Here is a 23172-nt window from a genome sequence, read left to right as displayed (position 1 = left end):
CAGTACAGAGACTCCCGAAATTCTTCCCAGTCACTTCAGAGAAGGGATCTTGTCCCAGCCTGTGTTCTGGGCAGCCCTGTCCTGGGCCAGGCTGAATGGCGCGTCTGTCCCCAGCAGCCCCCCAGAGATTTTGGCTGAGTACACAACTTTAGGACTTGCCTGTCCACCCTGTCCCATCCCCACATCCACGTCCATGCTGTTCCTCCTGTCTCCTGCTGACCCTCCCCCAGACTGGAGTCTTTTTTCTCTTCTGCATTCCTGCTTAAGGGCAGTCCCCTGGGCTGCAGGACTCTGCACTGCCCAAGGGTGAGGGGCTTAGGACCCAAACTTCTGGGTCCTCAGTGCATGGTGAGGAAAATGAGGACCAGAAGATCACACGGGGGACCAGGGGCTGAGCCAGGAGTCTGTCTGAGCCCTCTGTAGGGTGCAGGACAGGTGGCTTAAGTGAAGGGTGCCGAGCTCGTGCGTGGCTACCCTGCTCAGGGAGGAACGCGAGCCTGATGCTGGGTGGCCCTCTGAGGAGGGGGGTGGTCACCGGAGACTCCCCCGGGACGCCTGGGGTGGGCGGGGCACGCAGGGGGTGGCGGGCGTTTCTCAGCCTCTGCAGACGGTGCCCCGTGGAGCGGGCAGCTTGCCGGCCCGGCGATGGCGACCGGGGCGGCCTGGCTGCTAGGGGGGCCCTGGCCCCGGCGGCGGGTGCCCCGTGCTGTGTGGGCGGCAGCATTGTGGGAGCGGGGCGCGGGGCGCCCGGGGGTGAGGGGCAAGGATGCCTGGGCCCTCCTCACCCTGGAATACGTGAGTGGCTGAATTATTCAGGGTTTGTGGCCACTGGTGCACATGGCCAGACGGGTGGGCGGGAGGCCAGGGCCTAAGGGTGATACTTGCCGTGCCCTACTTAGCAGCCTGCTGACAGGCAGGCGGCATGCAGGGCTCTGTCCAGGTGTCCCCTTTCCTTGCCTGCTCAGAGAAGGGTGCGGGCTGGAGCTGAGAGGCTGGAGAGGCAGGAAGCACACGTGTGCTTGCAGACATGCGGGTCACATGCAGGCCTTTGTGCCCGGGACACGTTCTGAGACGTACCATGGCCCGACAAGGAAAGCGTGTGTGTGTAATGTGTGTGTACCAGGGCCCGCGCGTATGTGGCATCCTGGGTGTCACGAATGTGCACATCAGTGGGCAGGATGGAGATCCCGCAGGCCACGGGTGGCATCGGGACTTTTGTCTTGAGACCCCCAGGTGTGGTTGAGACAGCCCCGGCTCTCTGTGCACACGAGAGTGTGTCAAATGGGCGTTGAGAGCGTGTATTACAAGCGTGTGTGCCTCCAGCCAGGCCTCCCAGGCCTGCGTGCATGCCCTCAGGCATTCTGCAAGACCACGGGTGTGCGTGGGGGCTGCATGAGCTGTTGCATACGGGGCTGCGTGTAGGGGTCTCTGTGCTCACCCCGGGCTGGATGCAGGGGTACGGTACTGAGCGGGGCGGTTCAGTGTCAGCCCTCCCAGAGGCCCCACGCACCAGGACCCGGACGTGCATTAGGTGATTGCAGAAGCAAGGATTTGGGGTCCACCCAGGGAAAGAGCGGCTGGGAGAGCCTGAGGTTGGGAGGCCTTCTAGGCAGTCAGAGAGAACACTGTGTGTGCGCGTGTGCTTCCCCCCCGGGGTCAGGATACTCGGGAGCCCCTGGGAGCACCTGCCACAGGGAACGCACGGGCAGGAGGCCGGCATGTGTCCCCCGAGTAAGGGCTGCACGCAGGCTCCGTGGGCCACAGTATTCCACGGCAGGGAGGCCTCAGGACCTGGCCGGGCCCTGGCCTCGGGGTTCTCTTCTCCACAACAAGAGCAGGTGCCAGGCGTGTCCAAGATAGGGGGCCACCCACGGGCGCTCTCCAGCCAGGCCGACCACAGACTCTCTCTCCCAGATGCACTCCATCCGCAACCTGCCTACCACACGGTTCCGTGACCAGTGCCGGGAGGATGGTGTGGAGGACATGACACAGCTGGAGTGAGTGGGGCGGGGCCGGCAAGGGGTCACCACGGGGCTGCACGCTCCTGGCCCGAGCACCTCCTCCTACGAGGGGTGCCCGTCACCTCCTAGAGCATCTCCAGAGCCTCTGTTTCCTCATCTGCAAAGTGGGAGTTGTGAAGTGTCCCGGAGCCGGTGTGTGCGTGTCTAAGCTCTGAGTTGGACGGGCCTGAGTTCAAACCCCAGCCTCACCACCTACTGGCTGGGAGACCTTGGACGCATTACTTTGCCTCTCTGTGCCTCGGTTTCTCATCTGCAAGATGGGGGTGGGTGGCTGTTTTTGTGAGGGTGCTGCCACGTTGGAGGTGCCCAAAACGTGAGGGCTATGCTGGTCAAGATCATTATCCAGTCACGGTGACTCAGCTCTCACGTTTGCTTCCCCAGAGAATCCCCCAACCCCACGAGGTGGTATATATCCATTGGATGGATGAAGAAATTGAGGCACAGAGAAGTTAAGGAACTTGCTCAAGGCCTCACGATTGGTTGGTGACTTGAACTCAGGGCTTTCTGACCAAGGCCCTGCACTGAGGGGGAAGGTGGGCCCTGATGTCCCCTCTTCGTGCCCTTTCAGAGACCTCCAGGAGACCACCGTGCTGTCCAACCTCAAGACCAGATTTGAACGGAACCTCATCTATGTAAGTCCTGGGACTGGGTCTGCCCTGGGCTCAGATCAAGAGGTAGCTTTCTCTCGGGGCCACAGTGGGAAGCACAGATTTCTTCTGCTGAGCCACAGAAGCCAAATTTGTGGCTTCTGGTTTGAACTCTGGGGTTTCTACCATTTGAGTATGACATGCTAGAGCCTGGGGTTCTCAAATCCAAAACCCTAAAATACAGAGTCTTAGACTGGTGGATGCCAGGGAGGGAGACCTGGAGACAGGAAACCCAGAAATGAGTGGCTGTTCACTGGGGACGTGATGGATAAAGCTTCCAGAGTCCTAGAATCTATAGACCTGGATCCCAGGAAGGGGTTGGCCAGAGAGGTGGAAGGAAATCTCTGGCCCCAGAACAGTGGAACGGAGGGCCAGAGGCCCAGAACCACAGTGAAGGAGGGAAGGCCACCCACAAGGGCTCTGGCCACCTCAGAATGCGCTGGACTTCTGACTCCCTCCCAACTCCGGGCAGTGGAGGTTTGACCTCACTGCGAGGCAGAAGCTTCTGGGGCCTGGCCCTGACTATGAATAAATGAAGGATGCAGCAGCTGACACAGCCACCTTTGCACAGTTGTGGCAGGGCGGTTTTGCTCGCTTAGCCTTCTCCCAGCCTCAGCCTGGTACGGTGCCTGAAATTCCACTACCAGAGTACGTGACCCATCAAACTATGAGAGGGCCCGAGGTGCGAACACGGAGGCCAGGCAGCCACGCATCTGGCCCCGTGAGAACGGGGCTCCGGGCTCCCGGGAGCAGGGAGAAGGGCCATGAGGAGGCAGAGAAACTGAGACCACCGTGTGCCCAGCAGACCTACATCGGCAGCATCCTGGTGTCGGTGAACCCGTACCGAATGTTTGGAATCTATGGGCAGGAGCAGGTGCAGCAGTACAGTGGGCGGGCCCTAGGAGAAAACCCCCCGTGAGTATCTCTGGGGATGGAGAGGGGGCTGTCCCGGGGTCCCCTGGGTCCCTGCCTGCCCCTGAGCCAAGGGTGGGGCCAGCTGGTGGCGGGTCGTCCGCCTGCTCGGCCGAGTGGTCTCTCCCCAAATTTCTGTGGCTCTGACCAGAATGGGGGGCAGGGAGCATTTCCCCAGGGTGAAGGGTGGAGCAGAACGGGCTGCCGAGGTGGACAGAGATGTTCTCCTACCCGAGGGTTTTGCGAGGCAGGGTCCTGTCCCAGTGATACCTGTGGCCTGTCTCTCTAGGCACCTCTTTGCAATCGCAAATCTTGCTTTTGCCAAAATGCTTGATGCCAAACAGAACCAGTGCATAATTATCAGGTGAGCGGCGGGTCAGGCCGGGGACCTCTGTGTACAGGGTGGGCGGGGGGTATGTATGGGAAGAGTCTCAGATGATGGGTCTGTATCAGGCCAGACCTGCTATGGGACCTGGGAAAGATCACGTGACATCTCTGGGCCAGCCAGCCCACGTCCTCTGGTGTCCTAGGAGGTCGAAGAAGGGTAGGGGTAGGGGGAGCCCAGAACAGGCAGTGAACTGGTTGAGTCTCCTTCTGGTCCTTTTCCCGGTCAGTGGAGAGAGTGGTTCTGGAAAAACCGAGGCCACAAAGTTGATTCTACGCTACCTGGCCGCCATGAACCAGAAACGAGGCATCATGCAGCAGGTGAGTTGCATGGTCTGTCTGACTCCCCAGGACTCCCAAGCTCAGTGCTCCCCGAGAGACAAGGCTCCTTGGCCCCATTGGGAGGATGGCGAGGCTGAGGCCACGGTTGCCCTGGGGGGGCTCCTAGGACTCTGGCTCTTTCAGCCACACCCCTGCCCGCCCTGGCCATGCCTGCAGGGAGCTCCCTCCTGCCTGTGCTCCAGGGCAGCTCTGGTTCCAGCCGTGCTAGGCCTGGCCAGAGAGGAAGCCCCATGGGCAAGGGGAGTCACTCCATTTCTGCTGCCTGGCCTCACCTTCTTGGTGGTGAAAGAGAAAGGACAGGCCTAGTCAAGGGGGTGGGGTGCAGTAGACGCTGGGGTGCTGAGGACACGGGACCGGGGTAAGCACAGGATTGGAACATTGTGGAGAGTGCTAGGTCCTCCAAACCTGAGAGTGTTAGACCCTCATAAAGCTTTCCCGAGGGCATACTGTGTGTCCCTCACAGTCCGGGCTAGGTGATGGCAGCAGCAATGCAGACAAGTGTTCCCGCCCTCATGGGAATTTCGTTATAGTAGAAATGGAAGAAAAAAAATACACAAGTAAATCGTGTTTCTGTGAAAGGGTGGGAATTTGTGGAGGGAAAAAAAAGCAGGGAGGGAGATGGGGAGTTTGGGGAGGTTGTAATTTGAAGCATGGTGGTCAGGGTAGGCTCCACTGAGAAGGGGTGAGAGTGGGCCCTAAAGACATCTGGGGGAAGAGCAGACAGGGAGCGGGAAGGGCAAGTGCAAAGGCCCTGGGGTGCGAGGAGGTCTGGTGTGCTCAGGGGATGGCAGCGTGGCATCATGGAGTCCAGGCAAGGGAGGACCGTGGCTTGGGCCAGGGAAGTGGTGATGGAGATGGTGAGCACAGCTAGACCCGGGTGCAGTTTAAAGGTCAGCCAGAGACTTGCTGAAGGCCAGATTGGCGTGTGACAGAGTGGGTCGGTCCGGGGGCAACCCCAGGCATTTGGATTGAGCCATAGGCAACGTGGAGGTGCCATCAGCTACATGGGTGGGGCTGTGGAGAAAAGACACAGGTACTCTGAGGTGTCTGCTGGGCATCCAGAGATGTTGGGAAGTTGGCAGATGTACCATGAGCCTAGAGCTCAGGGACGATGAGGCTGGAGGCGAAGCCCCACCAACTGAGACTCCAGAACCTGACTCTCAGACTCCCTGCCCCAGACTATGAAGATTTGCAAGTGGCCGCAGCGTCCCAGCCAATGGCAATCTTGGCAGGGGATCCAGGGGCATCAGGTGGGGGCCACGTGGCCCTCAGTGGGAATTGGGTCAGCCCAGGCTTCGGAGTCAAGAGGGGTTACTTCCCCCGGTCCCCTCTGATGCCTGCCTTGGCCTGCCAGCCCCTCCTATCCCAGCCTGGGCCTCCGGGGCCCTCCCTTTGCTTCAGCCAGGGTTTTCAAAATCTAAGTTCAGACTTCTGGAAGGACTGGCTGGGTAGCAGGGAAATGTGTGCGTTGAGCCCCTCCTGTTTGCTCGGGGCTTGCATTATGTTGTGGCGCGAGAGCCTCACGGCAGCCCTGGGAGGCAGGTATGTTTGTGTCCATTTACGGATGGGGAGACTGGGGCGTGGGAAGGGAGATGACTTACCCTCTGTCCCCAGGTGAGAGGGTGGAGGAACTGGGATTTGAAGCCCAAGGCAGAGAGCTGTCTTAGCAGGGGTCAGGGAGGACAGTCGCGGTCGTGGGACGTGCCAGGCATTCTGCAGATATAAGGATGGGCCCACCAGCTGGGATGGTCACCGCCTCATTTCCCAGCCGCCGCTCTGCCCTGCTCGTGTAATCCGACAGTCCTTGCCCAGGGTCCGTTTCAGGCACTCTCTTAAACAATCCAGGGTTTTATTTATTTATTTATTTATTTATTTATTTATTTTTAATTTTTTTTTTTAACGTTTTATTTATTTTTGAGACAGAGAGAGACAGAGCATGAACGGGGGAGGGGCAGAGAGAGAGGGAGACACAGAATCGGAAGCAGGCTCCAGGCTCTGAGCGGTCAGCACAGAGCCCGACGCGGGGCTCGAACTCACGGACCGCAAGATCGTGACCTGAGCCGAAGTCGGCCGCTCAGCCGACAGCCACCCAGGCGCCCCAATGTTTATTTATTTTTGAGAGAGAGAGAGAGACAAAGCATAAGCAGGGGAGGGGCAGAGAGAGAGGGAGACACAGAATCTGAAACAGGCTCCAGGCTCTGAGTGGTCAGCACAGAGCCCGACGCGGGGCTCGAACTCACGGACCGCGAGATCGTGACCTGAGCCGAAGTCGGCCGCTCAGCCGACAGCCACCCAGGCGCCCTGACAATCCAGGGTTTTAAACAACGTCTTTTGCTTTGGCTGCACCTTACCCATCTATGGGCGTCATCGTCAACCTCTCTGTCATCCGTCAGCAAGGTAGTGCCACGGGGTACCACCCAAACCTTCCAACGTGCTGGGGAAAGTCTCAGGGTTCCCTTTTGTTGGACTAGTTTTGGCCATGTGTCCTCACTGGACCCGGTTGTGTCTTGATTGGCCGAGGCCCCGGCCACGGGCTCTGCATCTGGGCCGGGAACGTGAGCAGCATTCCACGGGGTGGAGGGTGGCTGGATGCCTTCCAGCCCAGACCGCAGGCTGTCACCCCACCTGCGGGTTGAGCCAGGGGCCCCCACAGGGCCAGATGTTCACCCGTCCAGCACACCAGTCCTCTCCCCAGCCCCAGGCTGGGCGCTAGGAACGGAGAAACGGCTGACCCGCGCTCAGGCCCAGGCGGATCTCAACTTACTGAACCACCCTGGGCCAGTTCCCCCTCTTGTCTGGGCCTCATTCTGCTCCTTCACATGGCAGACGTGGTATTTCCTGGACTAAACGGGACCAGGAGAGTGAACAGATGGAGGGGGCTGGCACCTTCCCCAAAGTAACATTTCTGCAGACACTGGGCCTTCCCTGCCTCTTCCCTGAGAATTGATCGTGAGGAAATGACTCAGCCAGAAAATGCCGTGTACCCGACACACACATGCTTGTCACGGTGTTGTGATCTCACTCGTATAGACTCTGGAGTCCCCGGGAACGTTACCTCGCCTTCCCAAGTCCGTTTCCTGATCTGTAAAACGGGTGACATCCTGAGAGTGTTGACACCCGTGTAATTAGGGCAAAGAGTCTGGCGCATGGTCGGTGCTTCATAAATGGGAACGGTGACTGGCTACGCCTTGGGCAGTCTGCTGTCGTGAAATGCTAGTCCTCTTGAGATCTGTGGAGCAGGTATCTTATGAGGGCCTCCCACGCCCCTGCTCCCGTGTAGATGCTGGGGTCCCAGAGGTTGCAAACAGACAAACATTCCTGCTGTGGGGGCTGACATTCTAGTGAGGGAGACGTGATACAAAGAAGTGAGGGGAGGGGCGCCTGGGTGGCTCAGTCGGTTGAGCGTCTGACTTCGGCTCGGGTCATGATCTCACGGTTCGTGGGTTCAAGCCCCGCGTCGGGCTCTGTGCTGACAGCTCGGAGCCTGGAGCCTGGAGCCTGCTCCGGATTCCGTGTCCCCCTCTCTCTCTGCCCCTCCCCTGCTCTCACACCCTATTTCTGTTTCTCAAAAATAAATAAGCATTAAAAAACATTAAGAAGAAAAAAAAGAAGTGAGGGGATTTGCCAGTGGTGCAGAGGGAGCGAACTCTGGTCCAGAGGCCGGCTGGAGCCTGGATATCGAGGGGCCAGTCAGAAGGGCTGAGGTGCTCTGCAGAGGCCAGCCGGGGGCTGGACTGTGCAGGGCGTGCGGTCAAGGCAAAGGCTTGGCTTTGAGCCTGAGGTGGTCATGGGGATGGGGATGGGGTAAAGAGGACATCCCCAGAGCCTTTTGGCACGTGGGCCCAGCAGACTCCCACACCCTGGGGCCACGCTGCAGGCCCCAGGCCGGGACAGCTGGGGTCTCTGAGATTCGTGGGTTTGCCCACCCCGGAGGCCCAGAGGGGTCGGTGGTCCCTCCATGGTCTAAGGCCCCTGGTGACCTGGTGGGAGAGGGGGTCAGTCCTACAGGTGACCTGCTTCTGTTCTTGTGCCTCTCTCCTCCTCCTCCATCCTGGGGACTCCTGAAGATAAAGGTACTTGGAGTGTGCACGTGTGCCTGTGTGTGTGTGCGTGGTACACACGCTCGTGTGCGAAGGCAGGATGCGCAGGAAGAGGCATCCAAAGGCCCGTCCTGGCTGGGGGCTGTGGTGGGAGGGGCGGGGCTGGGAGAGGGTAGCTGCGGCCTGAGTGTGGGGGTTGGCAGCATGAGGCAGGCATTGGGGGACACTGGGGGGACCCAAGGGTTCTACAGGGAGCCCACCTACGGTTGCCCCTCACACAGGGGGTCCTTGGGGAGGTCTGTGTCTGGGAAAACCTAGGGGTGGCCCTAGCTGTGCTCCCTACTCTAGGCCCCCAGAACAATTCCCACATCTTCTGGGGTCCAGATCCTGGAGGCAACACCCCTCTTGGAGTCCTTCGGTAACGCCAAAACTGTCAGGAATGACAACTCCAGCCGCTTCGGGAAGTTTGTGGAGGTCTTTCTGGAAGGGTGAGTGGGACGGTGGAGGGACCCCCAAAGGCCTCGCAGGGCACTCCGCGTCCTGGTGCAGCCCCTGAGAGCCCACACCAGCGACTCCACCCACCCAGCTACCCTGCACGAGCTGACTGTGCTCCCCCACTCCAGGGGCGTGATTTCTGGTGCCATAACCTCCCAGTACCTGCTCGAGAAATCCAGGATTGTGTTTCAGGTGGGCCAGGCCCTTCCAGACCCTTGTGTGTTGGGACGGGCTGGGGGTATGCAGATACTCAGAGCCTGGCACGTGGCAGGGCTGGGTAAATGTTGAATTAATGAACAAAGATGTGTCCGTGTGAGCATATGATCTGCTCCCCTCTCTCCCCCCCTACAGCCACATTGACTCTTTTCTTGTCCCTGAAGCACACCAGCCATGATCCTGCCTCAGGACCTTTGTACCTACCATTTCTTCTATCTGAGCACTCTTAACCCCCCCAGACACCTACATGACCAAACCCCTCACCTCCTCCAAGCCTTCCCTGAAATGTCATCTGCTCAGGGAAGCCACCCCATTTAGAATGAAGTCCCTCTCCACCCCCCTGGAACCCCCCCCCCCACCCCCTCCCCTGCTTTATTTCTCTCCAGAGCTCTTGTCTCTATCTGACAGGTTTTAACCAGTGATTTGTTGAGTGTCTGTCTCCCCAGCTATCAGGTGGGCTCCGTGAGGTCGAGGCTTCTGTCTCCCTTGTTCCCCCACTGGGTCTCAGGGGCCTACAGCAGGGCCTGGAATACAGTTGTCCCTCAGCCACCCTGGCTGAGTAAACCATCAGGAGGTCCCGTGTGTGCACATCTGGGCTGTGGACGCAGCATAGGCAGGTGTGTGTGCCCAGCGAGCACAAGCGAAGAAAGGCTGTCTTTCTCCTGTTTCTCCAAACGGAATTAAATCTTGACCAGAGCCCCCTTCCTACCACCATACCAGTCCCCCACCCAGTGCCAGGCTGGGAGCTTACTCCTCACAGAGGTGCCCAGTCTCAACTGTGGGCCCTGGCATCGTGTGTGTGTCTGGGGGTCACCTAGGTGGTGGCTCCCTTTTCTGCACCCACCTATCCGCCCTATAGGCCAAAAATGAAAGGAACTATCACATCTTCTACGAGCTGCTGGCCGGGCTGCCCGCCCAGCTCCGACAGGCCTTCAGTCTGCAGGAGGCCGAGACCTACTACTACCTGAACCAGGTGAGTACCCGCAGGTGTCCAAGGGCCCCCCGGCCTGGCACCCCTGCCCCATCACCCAGGGGGGCTGAGAGAACCAACTCATGGTGTCCTAATAGCCAGCCAGCGTAGGTGATGGGGTTTGGGGGCATGAGTTTGGATTGAAAGTGTCTCATCACGGCAAGGGTGACAGGCATCTTTAGGGTCCACGGTGGGGGTAAGAGAGGCCTACCTGACTCTTCATTTCTCTATAGCTTAGAACAGCACTAAGCAGCTTGGAGCCACTGCACTTCCCTTTTCGGGCCTCAGCTTCCTCATCTGTAAAGTGGGGACAGCATAATGCCACTCGTTAGGGATGCGGTGAGGAGGAGATGAGGAGAGCTACACCAAGGGCTTTGCACAGGGCCTGGCGGGCAGCACCTGCTCAGAGCCTCCTGGCCCGTGGGAATGGGAGTGCCCACCTTGGGCCACACTGCCAGTGAGCCAGGGCAGGGACCTTGAGAGCCCCCAGCCCCCAGGGCCCTCAGGGACCCTGGGCAGGGGCCGGGGGCTCTCAAGGTCGCCCGGCCCCTGCCCTCGCCCAGGGTGGGAACTGTGAGATCTCAGGGAAGAGTGACTCAGACGACTTCCGCCGGCTCCTGGCCGCCATGGAGGTGCTGGGCTTCAGTGGCGAGGACCAGGACAGCATCTTCCGCATCCTGGCGTCCATCCTGCACCTGGGCAACGTCTACTTTGAGAAGTACGAGGTGAGAGAGCCCACAGCTTGCCGTGGGGCCCTGGCACCCTCGGGACACAGATCATCTTCTCAGAGGCTTGCGGGCCATGCGTATTTGCCTTTCAGGTTCCACCACGCACGTACCATTTGTTCCCTCTCCCGCCCCTACCGTCAGTGGGTTTCTCATCTTCTCATGGATGTATCAGAGCTCTTTGTATATGTGAAGGAAATCGGCCCTTTGCCTCAGATATGAATTATGAAGATATTTCCTGGATCACCATTTATATTTTGTTTACAAAAATTTTTTTAATCTCAAAAATTTTCTATTTTTGACACACACACACACACACACACACACACACACACAGGGTGCAAGTTGGGGAGGGGCAGAGAGAGAGGGAGATGCAGAATCCGAAGCAGGCTCCAGGCTCCGAGCTGTCAACACAGAACCCAATGCGGGGCTCGAACTCATGAACCGTGAGATCATGACCTGAGCTGAAGTTGGACGCTCGACGGACCGAGCCACCCAGGCGCCCCAATATTTTGATTTGTATCCAGCTTTTTTTGATGTTTTACTTGGTGGTTGGTTTGGTTTGGGTTTTGCCATGTAGATTTTTAGAATTATTCTCAGGCATTTGGTTTATCAATCTTGTATAAATTTTAGATTTTTTTCTTACCACTTTTAGAGAGACTCATCTCTTTAAAATTAAAACAGATTTCTCCCATAATTTTTTCAAACCCTTTTATGGTGTGTGTGTGTGTGTGCGTGCGTGCGTGCGTGCGTGTGTGTGTGTGTTAATATTTAATCTTTGGCTTATCAGGAATTTATCCCAGTAAAGTTTGAGGTAGGAATTCAATTCCTTTTTTTCCACACGATTCCTGTTTTACTAATCCTGTAATTTGAGAAATACCTACTCACCATGTATTAAGTTCTTATGTACAGTTTTGCCTAATTCCCAATTTTCTGTTGTGCTTCGTTAACCAATGTATTATGTGTCTATTCCCAGACTGTTTTAATTATCGTAGCTTTGTAGCGTCAGACTATCTCATAGGGCCTCCTTCACTCTTTCGGAATTTTCCTGGTTATTCTAGCTTATGTTCTTAATTTTTATTTTCTTTAATGTGTGTTTTTTTTTGGGGGGGAGGGGAGAGTGGGAGAGGGAGAGGGGCAGAGACCAAGGAAGAGAGAGAATTTCGAGCAGGTCAGAGCCTGGCTAGGGGCGTGAAGTCATTAACTGTTAGATGATGACCTGAGCTGAGATGATGACCTGAGCTGAAACCAAGAGTCGACACTTAACCACCTGAGCCACCCAGGCGCCCCTACCTTGCTTGTGTTTTTTATATGAACTTTAAACCCAGTTTGAAACGCAGTCCTATTGGTATTTTGCATAGACAGATGCACAGGAGACGGCCTCGGTGGTGAGTGCCCGGGAGATCCAGGCCGTGGCAGAGCTGCTGCAGATCTCCCCCGAGGGCCTGCAGAAGGCCATCACTTTCAAAGTGACCGTGAGTCCCTGGGGACCCGGATCTACCAAGCCTCCTGCCGGCCCTTAGACAGCATGGGCTCCTCCCTCTGCCTGGCTCGTTCTTCCCTTTTCCACGCCTACTCTTCCTTCAAGACCTGATACAGGCATTCCCCCACCTCCAGTGGGCCACCCTGACCCCTGTCTGGGTCATTACTTCCTCCAGGCTCCCACAACCGCTGGCCCTTTGTCCCATCCCAAGGCTGATCTCACTGTGTCTGTCTGCTCGTGCCCGTGTCTCCCCCCTTGGACCAGCAGCCCTGTCCCTGCCAGTGTAGGCAGGCAGAGGGGGGGATGAGGGTGTCCTGCTCCGCCGCTGGCCAACTGTGTGCCCAGGACCAGTCAGATCATCGTTCCTGCTCCCTTCCCCATGTCCCGCCTCCAATCCTCTGGGGGCTTCCTGGAGGTGGTGGCCAGCCTGCTGTCATTCAGGGGTCTCATCCCTCCCCAGGAGACAATGCGAGAGAAGATCTTCACCCCCCTGACGGTGGAGAGTGCCGTGGATGCCAGGTGAGTCCTGGTCCTCCACGCCTGAGCCCCCAGATCCGAGACCCCCCGCACTAGGCCCACCTGCCCCACACCTTCTCTGCTGCAGAGATGCCATCGCCAAGGTGTTGTACGCACTGCTCTTCGGCTGGCTCATTGCCCGGGTCAACGCGCTGGTGTCCCCACGGCAGGACACGCTGTCCATTGCCATCCTGGATATCTATGGCTTTGAGGTAGGGCCGCACGGGTGGGTGAGGGACAGGGGACATAAAACGTCATCTCTCTCACGTCTCTGCCTATAGCCCACACCGTTATCTGTCCTCAATCTCCTGCCATCACCTTCCCTCACCCGCAAGCACTTCCTGAGGCCACGGAAGGCAGGGAGGGCACTGGGCCGCCGGACGGGGGTGAGCGGGGCCCTGGTGAGGGGGACACACGGGCTACTGGCCAAGGAGGGAGCAGGCCCAGCCTCACCACCCACCTGGCAGGACCTGAGCTTCAACAGCTTCGAGCAGCTGTGCATCAACTATGCAAACGAGAACCTTCAGTACCTGTTCAACAAGATCGTCTTCCAGGAGGAGCAGGTGGGCGGGGCCTCGCTCAGCACTCTTGTCCCCTCCTGACTGGGCAGTGGGCCTCCTCGGAGCCTGACGGGATATGCTGGTCCTTTAGGGGCAAACCGGAGGGTGTCAGGTGGAATAGAGGGAAAGGCATTCTAAGCCAAGGGCCAGCACATGTGAAGGCCTGTGCTCTGGAGGGGAAGATGCTTGGTGCTGAGCCCAGAGAAAAGCCCTCTTAGGGGATCCTTCTCGCCCCGTACCGTACCGGGCTGGCCCAGGTGGAGGGAGAAGCAGGGCTCAGAGGGGGTTCGTGTTGCCCTTCTGGGGAGGGAGCTTCCTGTGCAAGCAGAGGGGCCCCTGGCCAGGCCCCTTCAGGTGGATCCAGCCCGGGAGGTGGGTGGATGGGAGCTGGGCAGGGTGAGGAGGCTGAGCCCCTGACGTCTGCAGGAGGAGTACATCCGGGAACAGATCGACTGGCGGGAGATCACCTTTGCTGACAACCAGCCGTGCATCAATCTCATCTCACTGAAGCCCTACGGCATCCTGCGCATCCTCGATGACCAGTGTTGCTTTCCCCAGGTGAGCCACGGGTGCCCTGTGAGCCTGGTCAGGTTGCTCAACATCTCTGGGCCTCCTGTCCTCATCGGGCCTGAGTCCTACATTCTTCTGTGCTCTGGCCTGGGGACAGGAGATCAGGACACCCAGCCGGCCATTCACAACCTGGGGGTGGGTGATTGAGGCTGGAGAGGGGGCTGTGGGTGTCCAGAGGAGGGTACTAGCCTGGGAAGTTACAGAAGCCTTCCTGGAGGAGGTGACCTTGAGGTTGGGCCTCAAACTCTTGATTAGAAGACACGAGGGTAGGGTGGGCGCTCTGGGCAGTGGGACTAAAGAGTACAAAGAAGGCTGGGCTGGAGGGTGAGGCAGCTGGGAGCTAATGGGACACTCCTGTCTGGGAGGGGGGGGTCCACTTAAGCCTCCCCACCCAGGGCAATGGGTAGCCAGAGGAAGCTGTGACTTGCTTCTCCCCAGTGCTCCCTGGGAACCAGTTCTCCCTGGAGAACTTGTCACTAGCCCAGGAGCAGGGTACCCAGGTTCCCCACACACCCGCTGACCCTCGCCTGCCCCCAGGCCACAGACCACACATTCCTGCAGAAGTGCCATTACCACCACGGCGCCAACCCACTCTACTCCAAACCCAAGATGCCGCTGCCCGAGTTCACCATCAAGCACTACGCAGGCAAAGTCACCTATCAGGTGAGACCCGAGACAGCACGCACGGCCCCCAGTGCCGCTGTTCCCCGCAGCTGAAGATGGAAACGCAACGTGGGCTGCAAACGCTCCCACCTGGTTCTAGTTCTGGCCCTGCCGATCCTCAGCTGTGTGACCCTGGGCAAATTGCTTCACCTCTCTGAGCCCATCTCCTTATCTGGAAGATGGGGATAAGGATAGTGCCCATCTCACGTGCTGAGTGTGAGAAGCCTGGGGCTGGGGGTGGGTGATAAAGAGTAACTGTTATCAGCAGTGATGTGGTCACTCTCATCACTGTTATCTGACACATTCCAGCTTTTGTCCCCGCCTGGGCCTCATTTTCCTCATCTGTAGGACAGACGCAGGACAGTGTCCTCCACTGAGGAGGGGGCTAAGAGCCACACTGGTCATGGGAAGCTTTGGCTAGGACTCCCCTCCCTGGAGGATGGGAAGGGTAGTGGAGGCAGAAGGGGAGGGGACCATAGCAGGGGGAAGAATCCAGCACCTCCTAGGACAGACAGGGAGATGGGAGGCCTGGAGGGGCAGGCCCAGGGTCCCCCAGGGGCTGTGAGCCCCTGACCTGCTGGAGGGAGGCAGGGAGGAGGAGGGGAGCAGACAGGCTGATGCACATGGGGATAGGGGTAGGCTGTCCCCCCTGCCTACCAGTGGGTCCAGCCCAAACTGCCCTGTCGTTCCCCCTTTGCAGGTGCACAAGTTCCTAGACAAGAATCATGACCAGGTGCGCCAGGATGTGCTAGATCTCTTTGTGCGGAGCCGGACGCGGGTGAGCAAGCCTCGCCTCCTGCCCTCTGGCCCGGCCCCAGAGCACACAGCCTACCATCAGGCCCCTCTCTTAGTCCAGGAAATGGGGAGGTCCCCTGGCGCTGGTCTCGCCTCTGACTCGTCCTGGCCCCGGCCGGGTTCTGACCTTGACCCCAACCCTAACCCAGAGTCTTGCCTCGCTCTGTCTTTTCTTCCATTCTTGATCCTGTCTCCTGAAGGTCCGTGCCCCTGGCCGGCCCCACTGGATTGCCTTGTCTGTCCTCTGGCCCATCCTGGCCCTGCCCACCCAGCTGTGCCCTGCCTTATCCCCTCACTGAGCAGTTCTCCCAAATGGCCTGTTGTGCTCAGCCACCCACCCCACTCTCTGGACCTCCACCTTCTCTCTTCCAAATGGGAACCCTCCTCCTGAGGTCATTGCCAGAGTTCATGACCATGTGTGTAACAGGTCAGCTCAGGTGCACAGTCAGTGCCTGTGTGTTCCCCAGACTGAAGAAAAAAACAGCCCAACCACGGGATAGGTCCTCTGCGAGGCACAGGTCACCCTGACTCGGGAGGTGTGTGATCTGGGAGGACAGCAGCCTTGCAGAGAGGGCAGGGGCCCAGTGGGTTAGTTTGCTGATCACTTCGGTTTGGAGATTTGACTCCTTTTGTTCTTAACTCCTTTTGTCCACCCCCTCAACCTCTATTTCCTCATTTCTGTCTCTCGGCCCCCATCTCTCCCCGTTTCCCTGTCTCTCGGTGCCTTGACCACTGTCCCGGCCTGCTGCCCGCCCCTGCTCAGGTGGTGGCACACCTCTTCTCCAGCCACGCGCCACAGGCTGCCCCTCAGCGCCTGGGCAAGAGCAGCTCTGTCACCCGGCTCTACAAGGCACACACAGTGGCCGCTAAGTTCCAACAGTCGCTCCTGGATCTGGTGGAAAAGATGGAGAGGTGAGCATGGCGGGCGGGTGGGCACCCAGCCTCACCTCTGACCCACCCCGTGACCCTCGGGTAAGCACCTCCCTTCCCTGGGACCTCATACTGCCCTCCTCCCACCTCCGTCCAGGTGTAACCCCTTGTTCGTACGTTGCCTGAAGCCCAACCACAAGAAGGTATGTGATGGCTGAGGTCCCTGGGAGAGCCATATTCTCTTCCCCATGCTGTGTGACCTTGGGCAAGTGGCTGTGCCTCTCTGGACCTCCATCTTCCCAGCCCACTGTGGGAGCTATTTGTCATCGATAGTGCCATTTGCACACGGGTAGGCTAGTATGCCAACTCCTCATCTGGGCTTTCCTTACAGGAGCCAGGCCTCTTTGAGCCAGATGTGGTAATGGCACAGTTACGCTATTCGGGGGTGCTGGAGACCGTGCGGATCCGCAAGGAGGGCTTTCCAGTGCGCCTGCCCTTCCAGGTGTTCATCGACAGGTACCTCAGCCAGGGTGGGTCCTGAGCTGCCCAGATCCTTATCCAGCTCCCCCATGGCCCCAGGAATACAGAACCCAAGGCAGGACAGAGCTTGCTGTGCACAGTTGCTCAGGTTGTGTGCCACACAAGATTATTACCTGCTAGCTGTCACATGGCAGGTACGTTTCTTATTTTGCATTTTCTCATGCTTTTGTTGTTAACGTGTGGAGATTCCGAGGGAATAATTCTAGGTTATTATGACAAGTTTCCAGCAGGTGGCGGTAAAGCGTCTTATTCGACTGAAACTCTCTGCTGGGATTTTTCTGACAGTCAGAAGTGGAGTCTGGGGATGGAGTGCCTATTTCTGATTAGAAGACACTATGACTAGGGAGACTCCGTGGTCTAGCGGGCAGCTGGGGGTAGGTCCCTTAGCTCCAGGCTGAGTTTGCGCCCCTGCAGGTACCGCTGTCTAGTGGCCCTCAAACACAACCTGCCAGCCAGTGGGGACGTGTGTGTGTCGGTGCTGAGCCGGCTGTGCACGGTCACGCCAAATATGTACCGCGTCGGTGTCAGCAAGGTGAGTGCCACCCCCCACGCGGTCCCTGAAGCCCCGCGTTCAGGGGTTTTAGAACCGGAGCCTCTGGAGTCAGAAATGCCCAAACTAAAGATCCCTGGCCCGGAGGCCGCGCAGTTGAGTTTGGTCGATGGAATGCTCACTCTGCCTCTGGACCTTTGCTCGGGTAGCTCCCACGGCCTAACTCACCGTCCCTCTTTGTTCTCCCTCTCCAAACTCAGCCTGCGCGGCTGCCCCCATCTAGTCTGTCTCCACCGCCTTCTGGAGGGGAGGGGCCCCAGTCCGCTCCCCAGGCCCTTATGTGCCTCGATGCCTGCCTCCTCTCCTCAGCTGTTCCTGAAGGAACACCTACACCAGCTGCTGGAGAGCATGCGCGAGCACGTCCTGAACCTGGCAGCCGTCACGCTGCAGAGCTGCCTCCGCGGCTTCTTCATCCGGCGGCGTTTCCGCTCCCTGCGCCGCAAGATCATCCTGCTGCAAAGTCGGGCCCGTGGCTACCTGGCCAGGTACAGCCCAGACACGGCAGGCCTCCCCGGAGGCCTAGGGCTAGGCAAAGCTTGGGAGAGGCCATACCTGAACTGGGGCAGTAGGCCCCCTGTCCTGGCGGCGTGCAAGCTGAGAGTCGGGGCCTCTGCGGGAAGGATGTTGGGATTCTCTAGGTCTCTGCTTTTGGACGTCCCGCCCACCTACCCCCTGGCCCTTGTGACTGATGGGCGGGAATCTTTCCAGCCAAGAGGGGTCCCACCCTGCATCCTAGGAGCCCCAGTAGGATGTACATGCTGGAGACAGGTTAATCCAGGCCCTGCCACTTAATGTGCTGTGTGATCTTGGCTAAGTCACTGCCCCTCTCTGAGCTCCAGCTTCTCTTTGTAGCACAGGGCTGCCACACTGACCGTGGGCAGTGATACCCAGGCCAGGCTGGCGTGGGCATCTCCGTATCTCCGTCACCTTGTGATCCCAACCCCTGCCCCTCCGTCCCCCCCGCCCCCCCCGACACTTCTTTCCTCCCCACCCCCAGGCAGCGGTATCAGCAGATGAGGAGGAGCCTGGTGAAGTTCCGGTCCCTGGTACACACATACGTGAACCACCGGCATTATCTCAAGGTACAGTCCCACCCCTCACCCTCCTCCCGGGAGCCAGGCGGCAGGGAGAGGGAGGAGGCACTTAGCACCCAGGAGGAGACTGTTGGCCTCAGACAGTCTTGGGTTCGAATCCCCACTCTGCCACTTACTAGCTGTGACCTTGGCCTTCTGTATCCTCACTTTACCCGTTTACCCCCTGGGGTCTTGGAGGGGGGCGGGTTCAATGAGCTATTGCGCAGGAAGGAATTGGCCTGTGCCGGGTTCACGGTGGGGCCTTGAGCAGTTGGGTATGATGGAATTTGTCGACCTGAGCAGCACTGGATATGGTCTTGCTCTTACCTTAATGCCGGTCTTGGCTTATTGTCATCTAAACCAACCACCAGAAAGACAATTGCAATCCCCAAGGCCCCGAAGAACCACCTGGCTTCTACTGAAGGTTTTGTGGAGCTCAGAGAGGATTCCATCGCACATCTCTCGGCTTCTTCCCAGAAAGCCCCCTGTGGGTCTTTCCCTTTCCCCAAAGCATTACTCCCTCTGCCCCTTACCTCTTTCTCTTTTTCCCTTCCTTTCCTGTTTCTCTGGCCACGCTTTTGCCTTCCCTCTGCCATCTGCGAGGTGGGGCAGATGCCCCCTTTGCTTCTCTCGCCCGCTGCCTCGTGCCGGGCCGGCTGGGGCCGCCCCCGGGCCCGAGGCCTGCCGTCGCCTCTGCCCACCGTTCCCCGCCTTGACCATCTGCTCTCCTGCAGCTGAGGGCAGAGCGGAGGCTCCGGGCGGAGGAGGCGCGGCTTCGGGAGCAGGAGGTGGGTGTGGGGGCCGGGCGGCAGCCAGGACAAGAAGGGAGGCTTGCAGGTAGAGTTGTGGCGGGCCTGGCCCTCACTAGGCGCCGTCCCTCCAGGAGCTGAGCAAGCGGGAGGTGGTGGCCGTGGGGCACCTGGAGATACCCGCTGAGTTGGCGGGACTCTTACAAGCCGTGGCAGGTACTTCCGTGCCGGACGGTGGGGTGGGGGTGGGCGTGGGCAGGCACAGGAGCCTGGCACCTCATACCCTCCTCTCTCCACAGGCCTCAGGCCAGCCCGGGTGCCCCGGGTGGTCCCCGTGCGGACTCCCCGGCTCCAGGCCGAGCCCTGTGTCACACTGCCCCTGGATATCAACAACTACCCCATGGCCAAGTTTGTTCGATGCCACTTTAAGGTAATGGCTGGCATAGGCCCAAGTGGCTCTGGCCAGTGGGCGCTGACCAACTAAAGCTAACACTGTACTTGCCCAGGGGCCGGCTCCTGGCCGTGCCCTGTGGCATGGGGTAATGAGCCCTGGAGTTGTGGATCGTGAGGAGTCTGGGGGCTCCCGGGGAAGCGCTGGACAGAAGCAGTGGGCCCTCGGCGGCTTAGGAAGCGGCTATTTGCCAACCAGTTGGAAATATTTCAGAAATCTAACAACCGGTAGGGCCACAGTCATCCCTACTCTCACTTCTGGCTCTCCAGGAAGGGGGGCTCTCCAAGGGGCGCAGATAGTCTCCACCGCCAGCTTGCTGAGGGCCAGAGTCTGCCCCTCTTCAAGCCTCAGTTTCTCCGTCCATACACTGGGGAAAGGAGCCCTTACCTCACAGGCTCCTGTGCCCCCACCTGGCATAAGGTAGTGGATCCAGATGTGCCCATGAGTCCCAGGTCTGTCCCCACGCCCCTGCCCTGTGCCCCCAGGAACCTGCCTTCGGGATGCTGACCGTGCCCCTGAAGACACCCCTCATGCGGTTGCCAGTAGAGTGCCATGCAGAAGCCGTGAGCGTCTTCAAGTTGGTATGGGTCTGCCCAGGTCACCCCTGAATTCACAGGCCTTGAGGCCCCTTGTCTCTCTCCCCTGGATGCTCCACTAGCCCAAGCCCTTAAGCCCAGCCCTCTTCTTTGGAGGAAAGACTTCTGGGGGTGGGGGTGGGGGTGGGGGTGGGGCCAGGAGATAAAATCTGGGCTCCACTCTGGGCTAGGCTTTGAGGATTGGGAGTCTTTCTTCTCCCAGCCATCTTCCTGGCAAAGAGGCTGCCCCAGGGCCTTTGTGGAGCTTCCCAGGAACAGCAAGAATAGATCAGGCCCTCTCCTCGAGGACTTCCTAGTCTGAGGGTGGAGGTAGAATAGGCCTAGTCCGAGGGGGGAGGTAGAGTAGGCCTGACCAGTGACTACAAACATGGACAGAGATTAGGCATGGCGGCCGGGGAGTCCAGACTGGGCCCCTAATCCAGTCCTGGACAGAATCAAAGAGGGGGCATGTGAGCTAGAGTGGAAAGGGTCAGAATTCACCAGCCAGGACAAATGGAGAAGGCACAGAGGGAAGAGGGACTTGATGTAGTCAGAACACATCAGTGGATGAGAGTGAGAAGAGCAGGGGCAAGAAGGGGTCAGGAGGTCTTGGCTGACAGATCTGGAACTTGGGATCTCATTCTAAGGGCCCTAGGGAGCCAAGGAAGGTGCTTCCATGGGAGGTGGTGTGGTCAGATATGAATGTTAGAAAGTACTCTCCGGGGCCTGGATGGAGTAGGAGGTGAGGGGCTGGCTGGAGGCCGGGGATGCAGGGAGGGCTGGGGCTGTATGGGCAGCTGTCGTGGGAGATTCACGAACAGGTGAGAAGGTCAATATGTGCTTTGGATCTTGACTTTTCTCATAGTCGGGATGGACCACCTGGTCATTTGGCATAGGATATGGCAATTATATTGTAACACAGGGGGCCGTTACGTGGGCTTTCCTGGGACACATGGGAAGCACGTGAGAGGGGTGCCCGTCGGGGGTGGGGCCCTGGCAGGAACAACCTTCCAAGAGGCCCAGGAGAATCTGTTTGTGGCCCAGATCCTGCGCTTCATGGGCGACCCCCACCTGTATGGCGCCCAGGAAAATGTCTTCGGGAACTACATTGTGCAGAAGGGTCTGGCGGTGCCCGAACTTCGGGATGAGATCTTGGCACAGCTGGCCAACCAGGTGTGGCGCAACCCCAGCACCCACAATGCCGAGCGGGGCTGGCTCTTACTGGCTACCTGCCTCAGTGGCTTTGCACCTTCATCACGCCTCAACAAGTACCTGCTCAAGTGAGTGGAACCGGGCAGGGCCAGGGCATGGGGACGGTGACGCTGGCATGAGACCCTGGGCTGGGATGTTAAAGGGCCGGCCAGGAGTGAGGTCTCTGTGCTTGGAAGCTGAGGCATGGGGGGGCCGGTCAGGGGCTGTTCTCTTTCTCTCTCGGGCTCAGAGGAAGAAAGAAGGGCAGGTCTTCACTATGGAGAGTAGGGCTCAGGTAAAACTGGATAAAGGATTTGCAGAGCTCAGAGGGTGGCAAGACCGGGGTGTGGGGAGTTTGGGAAAAAGGCACTGATCTCATGTCATGGGAGTAGAGCGTGTCTGGACTCGAGAGAGTCTGGGTTCAAATCCCAACTCAACCTATAAAGTGTTGTAATTGCTATGTGAGCGAGGTTATTGTCAGCATCCTGATGGTATTGATAATGATGATGAGGCCGATGATGATGATGATGATGATGATGATGATGTCACCCTGTTGGGTGAGAAGGATGATTTGCAAGAGAAAGAGCTCAGGCAGGCCCTGGGTGTAAACCCTAGCTCTGACACCTATCTGCTGTGTGTCCTGGGGCAACTCCCTGCCCTTCTCCGAGTCTCTTTCCTCGCCTGTAAATTAGGAATGGTAACAGGATCCACCTTACGGGGTGGGTGTGAGCCTAAGAGCGTGCAGAGCTTCACCTGGGCTGTGTGCAGTAGGTGGGCAGCTCACTTGGTCAGTCTTGCTGCCAGGTTGGGACCACTGCCTTGCTGTGCGGGGCTTCCTGTGGGCACAGTTCTAGGTTCCTTCTTTCGGCCACTCTGGGCCTACTCCCTGCTGCTCCTGGCCAGGCCCGACAGCAGCAGGAAGGGGGACAGGAAGCCAGGTATGTGGATCACCTGCCCTGGCAAGGATCAGGCTTGTTGGTCCTGGGCCAAGCTGAACCCTCACGGTCATCTCCTGCATAGGTGGGAACTTGGAGGCAGGCTCAGAGAGGGCAGATGACCGCACAGGGATGCTTGGTGAAGGAATGGAAGGCAGAGGCTTCCAGAGTCCAAGTTCTTGCCCATACCCTGCTGTAGCCCCCCAGCCTGTCAATGACATTTTGCTCCAACAAGTTTTGGTGGGCCTTTCTGGAACCTCTTTGGCCTATCCTTTGGATCTCTGTGCCGGCTTAAGATACTTCTGGTTAGCCTGGGACCCTTTCAGCTTAGTCCTAGAACTCTGGGATAGCCTGAGATCTTTTTTAGTCTAGCCCCAGAACTCTGAGACTGACCAGAGGCCCTTTCAGCCTAGTCCTGGACCTCAGGGCTGTCCTGGGACCCTTTCAGTATCATCCCAGAGCTCTGGACCATAGCCCGGGACCCTTCTGATCTAGCCTCAGAGCTGGGGCCTTCTCAGCTTCACCTTAGAGCTCTGGACTAGCCTGGGCCTCCGTCAGACTAGACTTAGAATCCCTGTCTATCCTGGCCTAGCCACAGATCCCTCTTCATCCTGGTTCCAACTCTTACCCATCAGGTTTGTGTCTGATTACGGGTGGAATGGCTTCCAGGCTGTGTGTCAACACCGCCTCATGCAGGCCATGGGCCGGGCCCAACAGCAGGGTTCTGGGGCAGCCCGCACCTTTCCCCCGACCCAGCTCGAGTGGATAGCAACCCAGGAGAAGGCCAACATGGCGTTGGATGTGGGCTGCTTCAACGGTGAGCTGTCCTCTCCACACCTTGTGCTGCCTTCCCTTCTCCCTCTATCCTGCACAAAGGGGCACCTGGAGTCCACGGGCCC

At 58.5% G+C, this 23172-nt stretch overlaps 1 protein-coding gene across 1 annotated transcript in view; it reads left to right on the top strand.

The window, feature by feature from the left end:
- Window positions 1-23172, top strand: part of MYO15A (myosin XVA) — a 51699-nt gene that overhangs the window by 3776 nt on the left and 24751 nt on the right. Inside the window, exons 2-30 of the mRNA XM_042916190.1 lie at window positions 1915-1997; window positions 2590-2653; window positions 3474-3583; window positions 3870-3944; window positions 4195-4285; window positions 8374-8379; window positions 8731-8834; window positions 8970-9033; window positions 9917-10030; window positions 10591-10752; window positions 12114-12227; window positions 12696-12754; window positions 12840-12963; window positions 13219-13314; window positions 13738-13869; window positions 14419-14544; window positions 15245-15322; window positions 16103-16251; window positions 16367-16412; window positions 16601-16725; window positions 17164-17281; window positions 17609-17784; window positions 18297-18381; window positions 19107-19160; window positions 19256-19337; window positions 19421-19551; window positions 20058-20153; window positions 21192-21427; window positions 22909-23090. Coding sequence (XP_042772124.1) covers window positions 1915-1997; window positions 2590-2653; window positions 3474-3583; window positions 3870-3944; window positions 4195-4285; window positions 8374-8379; window positions 8731-8834; window positions 8970-9033; window positions 9917-10030; window positions 10591-10752; window positions 12114-12227; window positions 12696-12754; window positions 12840-12963; window positions 13219-13314; window positions 13738-13869; window positions 14419-14544; window positions 15245-15322; window positions 16103-16251; window positions 16367-16412; window positions 16601-16725; window positions 17164-17281; window positions 17609-17784; window positions 18297-18381; window positions 19107-19160; window positions 19256-19337; window positions 19421-19551; window positions 20058-20153; window positions 21192-21427; window positions 22909-23090 — 3082 coding nt within the window. The remainder of the gene's footprint in view (window positions 1-1914; window positions 1998-2589; window positions 2654-3473; window positions 3584-3869; window positions 3945-4194; window positions 4286-8373; window positions 8380-8730; window positions 8835-8969; window positions 9034-9916; window positions 10031-10590; window positions 10753-12113; window positions 12228-12695; window positions 12755-12839; window positions 12964-13218; window positions 13315-13737; window positions 13870-14418; window positions 14545-15244; window positions 15323-16102; window positions 16252-16366; window positions 16413-16600; window positions 16726-17163; window positions 17282-17608; window positions 17785-18296; window positions 18382-19106; window positions 19161-19255; window positions 19338-19420; window positions 19552-20057; window positions 20154-21191; window positions 21428-22908; window positions 23091-23172) is intronic.

Source organism: Panthera leo, chromosome E1 (assembly GCF_018350215.1).
Source record: "Panthera leo isolate Ple1 chromosome E1, P.leo_Ple1_pat1.1, whole genome shotgun sequence".
In the NCBI taxonomy this organism is placed as follows: domain Eukaryota; kingdom Metazoa; phylum Chordata; class Mammalia; order Carnivora; family Felidae; genus Panthera; species Panthera leo.
Note: the sequence above shows the minus strand (reverse complement) of the source record. Positions and strands in the feature narration are given on the sequence as shown.